The 15,547-nt window shown below is 42.1% G+C and overlaps 1 protein-coding gene across 7 annotated transcripts in view; it reads right to left on the reverse strand.

Annotated features, from left to right (window-relative positions):
• Positions 1–5,659: 5,659 nt before the first annotated feature.
• vari (MAGUK p55 subfamily member vari) overlaps positions 5,660–15,547 on the reverse strand; it is a 66,914-nt gene continuing 57,026 nt past the window's right edge. For 6 of the 7 annotated variants that reach the window (XM_086972414.1, XM_022850361.2, XM_086972415.1 and 3 more), the window contains 4 exons: positions 14,861–15,063; positions 12,017–12,154; positions 11,675–11,743; positions 5,660–7,392 (listed from right to left, as the gene is read on the reverse strand). In XM_086972414.1, the coding sequence (XP_086828540.1) occupies positions 7,216–7,392; positions 11,675–11,743; positions 12,017–12,154; positions 14,861–15,063 (587 nt within the window). In that variant the 3' untranslated portion in view covers positions 5,660–7,215. Of the gene's footprint in view, positions 7,393–10,240; positions 10,309–11,674; positions 11,744–12,016; positions 12,155–14,860; positions 15,064–15,547 lie in introns of all 7 variants that reach the window. The other variant, XM_086972416.1, reaches the window with a different exon arrangement.

Genomic DNA, 15,547 nt, shown 5'->3' on the forward strand with positions numbered 1-15,547 from the left:
ACTATCCGAACAGTCTACATTTGTGCGCTTTTCAATTCATAAAAAAAAAAAAAGCCTAATTCAGACAGAAATAGCGCCGTCTGTTACGCCTTAAGCAACAAAACCGTATTCAACGTTGGAAACAATGCGACGTTTCGAAGTAACTCACAACGTTATTCGAAGCAAGGTTTAAGAACGAGGACTTGGGGTGTTCCCCCAAGGAGACAAGCTCCTATCCCCTCCCTGAGCAAATGATGCTCATCAAATAAATTTAGACTGATTACTTTTAGCTCAATTTACATAATAGTCATTTACTACTTACAAATGCCGCATAGCTTCGCTGCTCATTACACTGTAGCTCTGAACTATACGCAAGTCAACGTCTTCTAATCATCCTATATATTCGTGTTTAACATTTTTCACACATACCCCCCTGAAGTTTGCTAAATTTAAGAAATAATGACAAGTATAATTAATATTCGGATTCTATAATGAGCGTCTGCAGGATGTACTTGTAACCAGGACCGTAGGTACATCTTGGTTAGTGTTGTGGCCTTTAATGTATTATCTTTTATACAGACAAGACTGTAAATAGGACAATGCCCCTCTAATGCACATTTCATTGGGTACTGACTGTTTGCTTTGGGGCTCTGTTAAGGCTTATTACAAAATGACCTCTACATAATAGACACTGTTGATATGTCGTGCAATCTCCATTCTAGCTTTTCGCGAAACGAACCAGCAACGACAATGAACGTAAAAGCGTATGATGATAAGTGGTCCGTTAAATCATGCACTAATTAGATTGTTCCTAGGCTAACTTTACTGTACTAGCGTCATTATGTGGGGAGCTATCTCTGCACGAGACATTTCAGGTATCATAGTGAGACATATATATATAATTTTTATGACAGAGAACGAATAGAAATAAATATATGATAAAAGAGCAAACCAAAAATCAATAAATAAAAAAGACGGCTGCACTTTAATAACGCCTAATTAATAACCATAAGGCTTATCGGGCGTACACCGGAACAAGTTAGAAAGTATGAGCCAATTTGCATGAAAGCTACCTTTTCTTGTCACTAGATATGCTCTCAAAGCATCGACGTTGACAGGGGTACAGGTCATATGGTACATGGATGGGACGCATAATCGAGGACGCCGAAATGACACGGAAGTTCAACGTGTTAATCAAAGCAAATGCAGACCGTTTCTTTGCAAAACACTAAACATTATCATTTTGTTTAGCTTGATAACAAATAGTACCAAAATAAATTCACTAATAGAGCGGCATGATAGGCATCTATAATACTGATTTCTGCCCTATCGCATCAAAATGCCGTATGGTATTACTGCGTATAACGCAGCCAGATTTGACGGCTGTTTTCTCAAGCACACTTTAACAATAGGTATCGACAGAAAGACACCGTCTATAACATATCTATCACGACTCGTTGTCTGGTCGATAATCGGCTTCATGTTCCATTTCAAAAGCCGACTCGATCCACAGATGATTATCGGACGTTGATTGGTGGTAGGACTATACTAATAGTGACCTGGTATCACAGTTCACAAGTATCGAACCGGCTGACGGAGCAGAAACGTTCGTAGGCCGACTTAAATCCGAAAAATGAGATCAATCTAATTTACCAAGTCATCAGAATAGACAAGCGATAAAACTTGAAACTCGTTGGCGGTTCACCGAACCCCGAACAAACAAAATTTACATCAGAGTCAGCTTGTACGATGTGACGTATTCATTCCTCCACTACAAGCCTCGCTCATTTACCGAGTGAAAATCCTGTGACAACACACTGAGGGTAGGGATAATGGACCATGTCCTGGCACAATAACCTTCCTTGTGAACTTTGCGGATTCGCCAGAAATACACGATATGTATTCCCAGAGTTCTCAAAATCTTCCGAATAGTCCCTCATACTTGGGCTGAAAGTATCACGAAATCAACAAGGCATAACGTATTTCCTTCCTGATTCTTCCATGCTTTGTGATTTAACCACTTCATCTAGAAGTAATTTTTGCCATTTGCATGAAGTTGGCAATTGTTAGCAGAAGCTAAAGTCAATCATAGTTGTAGGGAACTAATAAAGAAATTGCACAATATACATAGCTCAAAAATGCAGATGGTTTCGAGGACCTACTAAGTTCGGCCGCGTCTGTGTACCTTTTGCGGCCAAACTTACGAATGGAAAGGACCAGCAACTATTGTAAACAACCCTGTTGGTCGTGCACCGTCCTATGCGGCTTAACTAGGATCTTGTGGAGAGTCCATGCAAGTCAGAGTGCTGTAGCGTAAGGGAGAGGGTTCGTTCAAAGCTCCTCTGGGTGTGTACATGGGCAAAACGGATCAAACTCCAGAAAACGATGGAAAGGCAAACGCCTCGTGACCGTGAGTCGGGAGACGAAGACGAACGTCCCGATATCACGTCTTTTATGATATATTATTCTCTTCTCTTAGCGTCTGGTCCTGCACTTGACATCCTTCCACGATTGCCCAGGGGAATGCTGGAAGTACGCGGGGAACGGGGAACAGGAGCACACATACTGTACTATTTGCTGCATGTTTCTGAAGCTCTTTTACGTAAGGTTTGGCAGAGAAGTTTACGCTTGAACTTCCCGACTAAGTTACAGGCGTTTGTATTTGCGGCGAACAAACTATTTAAATACATATAGACCCTAATCTGAGTGTTTGTCAACAATCTTTGCAAGCCAATACAGCGATGTCTAGCAAAAACAGAGTATGTTTAGTCGAAGCATAAGAAGTGCAGTCCTCACTATAGTCTCGAGGTTTATCACATTACTCTCGCATACCCGTCGCCATCATTTGAGCAAGTATGTTTATCACTGCACATTACCACAACACAACTTGATCAAGTTATAAGAAGTTATAAGTTATATAAGAGGTAATACAATACTGTTTTTAGCACAGGGTATTTGAGGCGAATAAATCGCTCGCCAATACGGTCATCAACGATGTCCATCACTCCGACAGATAGTGGCGAGTTGCACTTGAAGCATGGCGACTTCGCTTGATTCAATGTCATATTATCGCGGCATCGAAGTCCAATATGAAACTCCTCGCTATTTCTTGTTGTCACAGTCATATATTGGGCCGATATATTGAGGCATATGTTCAGTTCCAGTGGTATATTAGGTCCTATATCTTTTCGTCGCTTCTTCGATATAAAGGCGAGGTGTAGATCAAATGAATGGCAGTTGTACGGGCGTTAGTGCATCGTCATTACAATTGAGGGGAGCAAGAGGAGATCAAACTGTACAAGCTCAAAGACTATTCGAATCGTGAATAGACGAAATGGTCGACTAAACTAAAAAGCCACGGTCTGTAGTAAAACGTTCGTCTTTGTGGAAAGCCGTTCAACGTCGCTTTCAAGTCTACCATGTCTTGACTATTCGAGGCTTGAACAATAGATCAGGATTTTGGAGACAACAGCGGGTATCTACGGCTGGCCGCATGAACGTGTGTTCGGGATTTCTTATAGATTTTATGTACAGTTCAGTACCGATTGAAGTCGGCTGTAAGCAACCAGGCGACGTGACGTAAAATGAACTCGTCTATTCGAACGGTTGCCACGGAAAATGTTACCTCACGCGGTTATAAGTGGGCCCGAGCAGATGACGATAACCTGTCTTTACAGGGGCCAATACGATCCAATAGAAATCGTTTCTTCTGAATAAGCGCGTACTGCTGCAGGATCGTGTCATTGAGTTCAGCGCGTGTTCAAAAGACATCAAAAAACAATGTCTGGTGAACCACCTGACGCGTGTATGAATATTTCGTAACCTTACTGACTGGAGCATCGCCGCTTAATTTCAAGGCTCCTGCCCGTACGACTCGACGCTCATCGTGCGACATCTTCCCGTGCCATAATTGGGAAATTTGCGCGCCTGCTGCCTTCCTTAGAAACGCTAGCTATTTCTCAGACTGGCTTTCCGGAATCCCTGTTAAAACTATATAACATATTTTAATTAATTAATGCTCGGCAAGGTTATCCATCCAGTAGAGTGCAAATTGATATGCGGAAAATTAGGCCGGGTGCCGTTTAATAATGAATTAAGTTCAACGGGGTCCATATAAGACTGCTTGCGATAGTGCATGTGAAATGTTCGCGTGTCGCATCTTAACCATGGCCATTGTTGTCCTCTAGCGCCCTTGGCTATACGTCATTTGCGACATTATTAAACAAATGTTTAAGAGGTTTTAATTTAGCACTACTTCATAACTTCAGAAAGTTGGCTTTTAACGGCACGTATTGTGTCCGTGCCCGTTTTCGAAGTTAGATCGCCTTCCTTGTTCGTAACTAGGCGCCCACGTTACCGCCGCGGGGACGTTTTGCTATACCATTTCTATATAAAGGGCAAAGTAGGCTACCGAACTTGATGTGATTTAGATTAGCGTCAGTCGTAGCTCATGAAGTTAGCGCCACCTTGTAGGACCTTTCATTTAGCGAGTAAGTGTGCCGTTAATGTATTTAATACAGGAGTCCATACGGTGATTATGACGTAAAGACGCAATTAAGAAAAGTTCGTTTGTCTCTACACCATACCCGGCGCACAAGAAGTTCGTCTGTTTGAAAAATCACCATTAAAGACACGATGTTCATTCTCACATGCAACTCCACCGGTTTTTTGGAGTAGATTAGGAATCGTGTAGAATATAAGTAATTTAGGTCGAACGGGAAAATACAATGGCAAAGCTCTTGGGGAGCTGCTTGTGGCCTGAAAATGAGCCTGAGCTACGATAATGGATAATTGATGATCTCGGTGTTCCTTGTCGATCAGTTTGAAGATTGTTTACCACACACCGTCAGCTCGTCTCGAAAAGTAGTCGCCCAGCAATAACCAGCAATTGGGCATTAGATGTCCATTAAATCCTCTGGAAGGAAAAGAAAATTACTCTTTTTTAAGTTTCACATTCTATCCTACGATTTTGAAACGACAGCGAAGTAAACACAATGCGCATGTAACCCAGATCAGAAATTAGGTGATGTTAATGCGCAAGGTACGACGATGAATCAAGCACTATGTTCCGAACCGGTCACACCTGCGCAGGTAAAACAACAAACATTACGCCTTTGCTCAGCCCTGACGAAGCTGCAAGGGAGTTTTATGTAAGCCAAATGCTGATGTTGGACGTTTAACTTATGAAACTTACATGCTTATATTAAAAAAAAAAAACAGTAGTTAAACAAATGTGACGTGAAACCTGAATAATAACAATTGAATATCCATAAAAAAAACACGAGGTCTCCATCCAGGCGCCTTGGAATTTAGCTCCTTGGAGACCTTGAAGACAGTGCAGGATTCTCCTGAAATTGAGCGTTCCATAGACATTGTGCGAAATTCGAGTGAATTAGTAATCTTTGTAGAAGACCAACCTTGCTCTTTAAAAAACTGGGACTCACCATTTTAAAGAGCAAGGTTGGTCTAACAGATGTTTTTTTATAACATTTTCTGACTTGTGTTACAATCAGATTGAAAGCACCTAATGGTTCTCTGACGTAAATGCCGAAGATACACTAGTATGGTAGAATGATAGCATAGTTATTTTTATGACGTAATTGAAGTTATCTCTACTCGATGTAGCTACTAAGCCTGTTACTATCACATATATTAATCTACGTATCAAACATAGCTCGTATCGTTTTCGTACGACTCTCTTGTGTTATTTATTTGTATATATTCATCTGTAAAATAAGGCAGTATGCTTGATTCCTATATCATTATATTACTTTGAAGGTAGGACGACATTGTGCTGTTAATGAATTTTCATTTAATAATAAAATAAATTCATTATGAAGCTCAGTTTTTCATTTTTGCGTGCAGTACAACATTTTCAAAAAACTCAATCTCGATGGATCCATAAAAACGGAGGATCGACTGCTCCCAGCGAAAGATCATAGGAGTAATTTAAAAAATTTCTAGATAAAAATTCGCTAATAGCAGAAGAAGGTTCGCTGTTAGGTTTTCATATTCGATAAAACGTTTTTTTGGATCCTACGACATATAATTTCTACTACTCCTCATTTTCCGCACTCACATGTTATGATAATGAATATATAAATAGACAGCTCGTTAACACATCTATCATTAACTCTTTGCTGTTTAGCGAAAGACCATAGTTAGTGAGATATGGTATGACAAAAGATTATACTCAACTAAAATGTGTATATATACAATCATTTTAGCATATTTTCTATATTTTCCGTTATTAAGTACAGCATTCGGTTATGAAGTTTGTGCCTAGGACACCTCAGGTTCGTCATCTATTTCATTGTAGTACATCTAACCTCTAAGCGTCTCGCGTCACTTCTTACCTTCGTCAGCAAATTTTATTTGATATATACCATTTATATTGCCCTCAATAGCTGCCGGTTTGTTAATGGCTGTTCTTTCTGTTTTATGGAAGGCTGAACCTTTATGAGCGCTTAAAACACCAGCGTCAGGCAGTACTTATCCAAATCATCGTCTGCGTCCCTATGCGTACACCATCAGTAGCGTTCCGTGTGTTGACGCATCTGTTCGCTGTTAAAATTAGCACCATGCAGTTATCGGTCTGCCTAGGATTTCCTGCCTAATTCATTCGAAGGCACAGCATACGTTCTCTCAGCATATATTCATAGCAAACATAACTACTTTCGACTCCCAACTTCTCCTTTATCAGATAGTAGGTACTAACAACCTGATGCACCGATTTTGAAAAGCCTAAGTCTGAGACTCAATAGAATGTTGGTTGCGTACTGATATCTATTTGTAGCGCAATAATGAATTAGTCGTTGAGTGGAGACCTCTTATCGCCTTCTCGTTGAGACCATTTGTCCGTCCGCAGGACGTCTATACCCTCCATAGCGGCTGTCCTGACAATGTAATGTTCTCGATACTTCTTTGTCGAGTCCACTTTTTCAGAAGTTCCATATTCTGTTTTGACTTCCCACTGATTCGTTAGGGTAGCCAAGCTCCTGTACCCTAGGCGAGTTCAGTGTTTGTATGTATATGTGTATTAATGCCGGTGTGTACGTCTGCTGTAATTACATTGCTACAAGGAGTGATCCGCGCCTGTGTCAAGCTTCTAGACGGTGTTTGTATGAATTGGCTATTTTGAGGATCTATTGATGTCTCTAGACCTCGCAGTAGAACAGATCTGACGCGAATGCTATCGACTCCAGCTATTTTTTAGAAGTACACAGTTGAGTTAGACTAAAACACCCAGGATACGGGGACCCACTGTTGTTCGGTCTTAGTGCGTTCGATAAGTTCCTTCAGCTGTTCGTAGGTCTTGTCGAAGGCGTGATTAACTATGGTGGAGTCAAAGTACGCGGCGAACTGCCGCTCAAGACGCGCGCTTTCATCGATCGTGCGTTTGAGGTCTTCATCCTAAAACAAACAGGAAAATGTGATTCACGATATAATCTGGTCATGCAGTAAAAGACAAAGCAATTAAATTTAGATCAGGGGATCGAAATGCCAGAAGTACCACCAAACTACCCATGATGTTTAAGAAAACGATAACACAAGCAAAGTAGCGCTACTTGACAGCACAGATAATTCTCGGATATGATAGACTCATGTAGAATCTTAAAAACCGCAGTTCTAGCTGCACACATATACAAATGCACCGTATGTAGTTTGAAAATGTTTTGGGCAAGAACGCCGAAACATGCACCATTGATATCAGTAACGTCACCAGCAATGAAAAAGCAGGCAAAGGCCCCAACCGTTGGTGTCTCAACAGCTGGATCTACAACAACACAATCCAGACAACATATACTCCCACTCCCATTTCGGGTCGGCATTACTGTTCCGAAACAGTAACCTATCAACGCTTGTCTCCGCATTTATCAATTGAGCACTGCCTCGTATGAAGGGCTCGGGTTTGTCGGCGCCTTTGACGCTATGGTTATATCACCGCCCTCCGCAGGCGGCGGCAAGCAATGAGCGAGCATTACATCAGAAAGGCGGCTGCTATTTCGAATTCACCCGGGTCCCGGGCCACAACAGTCAACGTTGTTCGTTTGATCGCGAACCCCTCGGACTCGACTTGTGGGTCTTTTCCCTCGTCCTCAACTTAACTTCCCCTTAGGTCGTGCTCGCTCGCTATGACAGACAGGCAGAAGACGCGCGAAACATGGCTGACTGGCTGGCTGGCTGGCTGCAAGCGGTATGTTTAAAACAATCAATCTAATTGTGGCCGTCTGTTCATCTCTGTTAGGGGTATGTAGTTCCGATGGGAGAACAGGGTGGCTGCTTTTTTGGGTTTTCAAAGGGATGCGAGCCAATGAGTTACAGTGGGGTTCTGAGTGCATCCGTTCTTCAGTCTCATTCTACCTTCAATGTAGGTGGTGTTCGTTGACTGGCGCAGCTTTCCGACTCGATGATATAAGTCAACTTGGCCGGTGGGGAGCCTTCGCACCATTTAAACGCCAGTCAAATGATCGGGTTTTCTCTTTGTTATTCACTTTCCCTTAGAGGCTTTCTTGACTCCGCTCTTTTCGACGGCGTAACTGTGCCATCCCCCACCTTGTGACACCTTGACTTTATTAGCGCCCCCACCCAAAAGCTTCGTCCGCCCCTCATCTTCTCTCCTTGCTTCGCAAGATGGCGGTCGCTGGTGTTTCTATCAAGTTGAATAAGTGCAATTTAGGTGATTACAGCTGAACAAAACGGGCAAATAGATTGGAAGTATTGAACCAAAGAGCACGATGTGGAACCTGCTAGAAAAGGGTTTCATGAACAACTGTCAACCAATTTAGTGAAAGCTTGGCATGAACAGGTGAGTCAAAGGAAGATAGGCAGTGTGCCATTTGCACGTTCGCTTAAAATTTCTAATGACGACGCAGCAGACCCAACATGAACTTTATAGCTTTCTGATTTAAATGGTTATGTTTATTTTTGTAGGAACTACTGCTAATGGCGAAAACAAGCATATGTATATGTAAATAACTTGAATAAGGAGACGCAAATGTAGGGTATCTGGTGTACTATGCATTCATTATATATATACGAGCAGACAAAAATTATGGAGCCATATGATTTGGTAGGACATATGATTGGAATAACAAAGCTTAGACGAGTAACTTAATCGTCAGGTAGTAAATATCCTCAGCTGAACGATAGGTGCAGGATTAGGTAGCTATCACCGTGTTGCACCGTTACCATTATTCGCTGAGTTTGTGGGGAGGTCCGATCGGTAGCTCCGTAGATTTGGGGGATAGTTTCCCATTCGAATTTCGATATTTAAGTCTCTGTTTTTTGAATAACTATGGTCCATTTCTAGCAAAATGTCTTTTTATAGTCTGATTGAAATTTTTATTAGTGCTTTTTTATATTATCGATAGGCCTGTACGGCACGTCTATTGCTACAAAGTTTCTTCGTTTGCGGGTTGTTTCCGTTGATGAGGAGATAGCAAAGCTCTTGGGCGACACTACGTAAGGGATTGTCACGGTCCCACTCGAGAGTTAAGACGGACTTTTCTGGAAATAGCCTCTAAGAGGAAGTGAAGTCGAACGCCTGACAGAACAGCTGCGGCAGAAGCAGTAAGTCCTAACCAGTAGTCTACGACTGGTAAGTGCGGAGGTGTAATATAACTTTCACTCAATTGGGCAGTAAGGCTAATTTTGTCCCCCAAACAACGAAACACTATGCCCCTCGCCGGCAGCCCTCCTCACACAGGACGCGAATCCAGGGCCGAATATCGTCGGTTTTCGCCCCGCGCAGCGCTACTGATGCTAACCCCTTAACCAGCAGTACTGTCCCGCGGGATATCCTGGCCTTAGGGAACGTGCGCGGAATAAAAGGTAGGCCGACAAGTAAGACAACTAGAAGCGGCATCAGCGCCGACTCGAAAAGCCATTCTCGTTAAGCAGCGACAAGAAGCACGATGACAAGGACGAAAAAGTGGCATCTCCCTATTGTCAAATCGTCGCGACTCCAGGTCACCCTAGATAAATTTGGTTCGAAAGAGGAGAAATATGAAGGGGAAGAAGAAATTGACAGGGCCAAATGTAGAAGTGCCGTTCGTTCGCTGGTGCGCAGGCTCGACTCGTTGCAGCGTTTATGAAGCCGCGAAGGACAGTCGGGAGCCAGAAGAAGTGAAAAAAACGAGAATACACTAGGTCACGGCTGGCAGAATAAGCGTACGTAAGAGACGGCTAGAGGCTAGCGAGAGAAGGCAAAGCAAATCAAAGATCAACATTGAGTCAGTTCCTTTGCAAGCCTACTAACATGTCGGGAAGATAAGCAGCCTCACTGGACCCGCCCTGACCTCCACTCCAAGTGTTCGCTCGGTGTAGCTGCCCATACAGATTGAGAGAGGTGGGAATAATGGGTGGTTAGGAATGGACCTAAAGCTATTTCCATAACCAAGAAGGCGCGTTGTTCTTTCTAAGCAATCTCTTTCCCTATTTGGTGTCACCGTGTGCGAATGGAGACGGACAAAAACTAGACATTAATCATTTTATGGCTGCCGCTGTTGCTGCGAAAATCAGCCATGGAACGCGGGACGGCGGGCAGAGTGGATATACATATCTAACTGGCATTCTGCAAGCTGGTATCTAAGAGCGAATACGTATCGTAGCACAAATTTCTCCGCCTACGCTGATCAGGGTAGTATGAGAGGAGATTATACGCAGGGAAGGCACGCGCTTGTAAGCTTGAATATTGCTATGTATTTTGCAGCAAAAGTTTACAAATTCAGGGAATGCCTATTTAAAATTAAGTAGTGCTTATTTCTAATATCTGGAAACTTACGGGCGCCCGTACGTGATATTACTTACGTAGAAGCCAACTGCGAATTCCGCTTTGTTTCGTCAGAGTTCGGTGTAATTAGCTTCGGCTTTTCTTAGATCTTTGATTAAATATATCTAGAAAGACTATGTCCCGTAATAATCTTTTGTCACAGTGATGCCAGTTACAGACCCGTTAATAACTTCTTTTTTCAGTTTTAAATAGAGCCAGCTTTTTGCACTGAAAAAACCGATGCATATTAAGCAACGTCGATTCGTCTCGATCACTTAGGCAACAGTAAAAGAAGCCTTCGAAAACATTAAACGGGCATACTCATTCTCGCGAAGGGTCTTTAACACGAAAGCTTACTATCCCAAACCTTTAAAGTTCCGTAAAGTAATTGCCGTCTTGCTGCTAAAACCCACGGGACTTCCGGTCATCTATAGCCTTCTAGATACCGTTCGAGGTTCGATACTGTCAAGCTGTTCGAGACAGAGCGATCCCTTTAGGAGAACCTACCTGCCTAAGAGAACACTTGATTTGTTTACCCGATCCGACGTTTCCTCAACACTACCCACTAGAAATATAAAAAATCCTGGTGTACGATGGTTCCAGAATGCAGATCTAGTATGTACACGAGATTAGTATTTTTTTTTAATTCTATTAATACTGCTCTTGCCTACACATGCGTCATAATACAGATCACACTGTTTTGTAAAACGGGAACTTTTTGACGCGCCCTTTGATATCCTTACGCTGAAGTCTTTCTCTTATCCGTTTTACCTGATGATGCCCATTGGTTATTGCTTGATTACAATATCATTCTGCTGATTTACAGAATGATGACCATAGAACGATTTGGGTTGAAAATGCTGGGTGCAGTTTTACGGTGAGCCATCCCAGCGCTACTGGCGATGCATTCAGATGACTTACTTCTTGGAGAGAAGCCAAGCTTTGGAGGGTGAGAGCCCTGCGACTTTGACGACTCATGGCCCGATCAAACTATAATGAAAAGTAAAATGGACATTTTTCTAAGGTAAGGTAGACTTTTATGCCAAGAAAAAGTATCAGTTTCACATAAGCCTACATATTAGCTAGACGAACTAATATGCCAAACCTAAACTGCCGACTGAAGAAAGTACGGTCGAAAGTAACAGATTTTATTGTACCAAAAGTTTATCTGTATCAGAGCATTGTTTACAATACATAGAACTAACTTTTCATTGTACGCTGTGGTCCCAATTTCAAATATATATATAAGCTATCAATACTCACGGTGAGATTAAGGTCAAGCTTGCCATATTTACTTCCATATCTTCCGCCCTCATGGAGCCCTCTGAGTTCTGGTATTGGTGGGGCAGCGATGAACACAACATACGACATAAATTCAGGACTCTTCAACACCTTTAGGTACTGCAATTGAAAGCTGCAATTAAATTGCTAATTCTACGACTACGAACTAAACAGGAACGACTTTTTTTCCAAAACGAAGAACAAAAATAACCTAGGATCAAATCTGTTTAAAAAAAAAAACAGGGCCCGTTAAGTGTGCACTAAATGAAGCATCAACTATATAATAAATTAATAGCATAATCGTACATTTTTAGTTAGAGAAACATAATCCGACCACTATTTTTGTGTTGTGTGCTGTTTGTTATTTATTATGTTTGCAGGGTTTTTAGTATTTGATAAAAGTTTAAAGTTTTACGTCAGACAATTAGCTGGCAGCACGAAATAAACTAACGTGCCAACACCCGTTAAGTTACCACGCGTGGCTTTGAGCTTAATGCAAACACGTTACCACTGTACCATTACGGTACGTTTGGTTCTCGTTTTATACTGACCGCGCCCCTTTATGTTGGAAGGGACAAGATCACTTGGCGAGCTTCGTATCGCACGCTTGGAATATCTGTTAGGGACAGCAGTGCCCTGTCGGACCAAAAGTACGTTCCCAGTGTCCATATGATCCCACCAATCTGAAGCTGCACTTATTAATCGAAACTTGGCATCAATGAAAAATAACTGTTGCCCCGCTTGAAGAATCGACAGTGATATGAATAGCTGGAAATTTAATTAGCAAATGATCAACTCGAATTTGTCATGTTGACTCTGTCTCGTTAGGACGGACCGTTCCTCGCCGCCCACTAACTATTGGTCTCTGTTAGAAACGTATAGTTTCTTTATATATAGAGTTCGACGTTTCTACGATTATTATTCAAATCACAGTCGACAATGTAGTCAAAACCCATAGAAGCGTTAGCAATAAATAAAGTTCAGAAATCTCACAGCGAATGGTGGTCGTAGTCTGACAGAAACGCTGGGTCGACCTGCTTGATTTAATCGAATCGAGGGCGAGCACACCCTTGTCGATATAATCAACAATAACAAAAACCTAATTCGAACGATCTCCACGTTAGAGTATTGAAAACGTTGCCCCGATTGCTCCAGCTACAAGGGCTTCGATCTCTACCCTGGCGACATCGATGATCTATTTACAATATGGGAGGTATGTGGCGGCCCCAGTCGTACTGATATGTATTCCAACGTGATACGTTATTAAAATGAGCTGATCAATACCGCGTCGAAATACAAAGAAGCAACATTTGACGACGTGGGGACTTTAAAAGCTCGGTAGGCCTAGTGAGCTCCAGGGCTGCTACTGGTAGCGTTACTGTAGGGAGCAAGCTGTAGCACCGAAGCGAAAAAAAGGCCAAATAAAGCTTGAGAATAACGTGTTCAGTACAAACGATACCGCAAAGTTAGATGCTAACAATTGATCAGACATGCTGGATGTAACGACGCCGTGAACGGCCCGAACAAAAATTTTTGGCCAAGGCTAGACTCGTTAGACTAGATCGGTTTTTCAATGTGTCAATTCTTATATCGATCAATTTATATCTATGTTATGTAGCGACATTCTCATAAATACAATATTACATGATCCGAGCTTTTAAGCGTAAACCTTTCATGGCGCGACAAAAACAGCGTGCTGTCATGTTCAAACAGTCACTGTACCTAATACGTGAATCGCTTATAGTGACAGGATCAGAGTGGGACATAGTATTAATTTAGGCTAATATTCATCGGTAGTAGGAACACGCAATAGCACGTGGAAATAGGACATTTACAAAGTATGCCATTAAACTGGTAGACACGTCTACGAACTTGCTTCTGGAATTAGTGACCGATTTTTTTTTTTTTTTTTTGGGGATACTCACAGCGCTGTCCATCCCACACTGTCCGTACTATTAATATACCTACTGGGTCCTTTTCGTTAAATAAATATAGTAATAGTCTCCTGACTGAGCTTCAGGCATGGCTGGTTCAGAAGGCAATAATATGGGTGAGCGCATAATGGAAAATAAAGGGTACCACCAAACAAGCGACTAAACGGTGTAAGAAAAATTCTGCGAACGAACCAGCTCTAAAACGTACTGCTTTGTTGTAAGGCGGTTAATCCCACCTTGACGTGCTGGACCCTCAGCTATTTAACTCGGGCTTCAAGGCCATAAACACTACCGAGAATTTCGAAATACTTGAAGCCTTCTTAGAAGTGACCAGCGACTCACGATGGAGGGAGGCAGGGAGGGAACTACGCCGCTACTGACTTAGGTGTTACGAAAAAAAAAACAATGTTAGCGGCTAGAAAAGGAATGACGCGGACGAGACCGTTGAAGTCACCGTCGTAACACCGAGCGGTTTGAGGTAATATTTAAATCCCCAATGAGAAGGTGGACAAGGTTTCCTTGATGGCTTCTATAAACACAATGCCGTTACTTCCTTGGAAGCTTTGATTGTTTTAGTTGTAAGAATAACGGTACCATGGCAAATGACTGGTAAGTTATATCAAGACTATGGAAAGAAAAATGCATCGTTGTACACAAAGCGCGTACATTTACATTGTACAAAGTACGGTTTTTAAACAGAATCAACGATAAATCGCAATTATTGTGGTTATTTTTCCGAGCGATGCCATGGTCTCGCTCATTTTGTATGATGCTCCGGTTCGAAATTATTTTATATGATTTTATATAATTTGAAGAATCTCGGTTACATTTCAAGAATGCTCACTTAATCATTAAAATGATGTATACGTTATAGTGTGATGCTAATACTAACCTGTGGACTACAATCGAGAATCACCATACGACCCTTGTTACTGATTTCGCGTATTGAATCTAGCTTTGTACCGTACAAATGTCCCCCGAATTCACCCCATTCGAGATAAGCGTTGTCGGCGATGTCGGCTTCCATCCGTTCCCGGCTAGCGAAATGGTACACCTTGCCGTCGATTTCATCGACGCGAATCGGCCGAGATGTATCTGGAAAAACAAATGAAAAATACACAGAACACCAATAAAGACTTGGTCGATTCAAAGGTGGGGCAAATCATCATGGCCACTGGACGGACGTGGCCGGGCTTGCAGATAAACTGCTACAGCCGAACATATAGACTCTCTAAGATGAAACTGTGATCATTATTTTCAGGCACGCCGTCCGTTAATTACGGATTTTCGCACGTTCAAAGTAAATTGAATTCCATGCTGGGCTTATAGGGAGACCAACCACGCCGTTAGTATAATGGTCACATCAATTCACATGTGGCCATTTTTAAACGCGTATTTAGGTAGTAAAGGACTCCAGAGGTAAAGAATGAGCAGTCGACAATAAAAATTGAAAAGCGATCACAAAAGTGCCCGTAAATACAATTATACAGGTACCAGCCGTCATACAGCCGACGTCGTTTCCATGCATAAAAAAAACCATGATTACAGAGTACCATCAACAAACATATACAATACAGTC

This window comes from Varroa jacobsoni, unplaced genomic scaffold (assembly GCF_002532875.2).
Source record: "Varroa jacobsoni isolate VJ856 unplaced genomic scaffold, vjacob_1.0 scaffold_1457, whole genome shotgun sequence".
Taxonomy (NCBI): domain Eukaryota; kingdom Metazoa; phylum Arthropoda; class Arachnida; order Mesostigmata; family Varroidae; genus Varroa; species Varroa jacobsoni.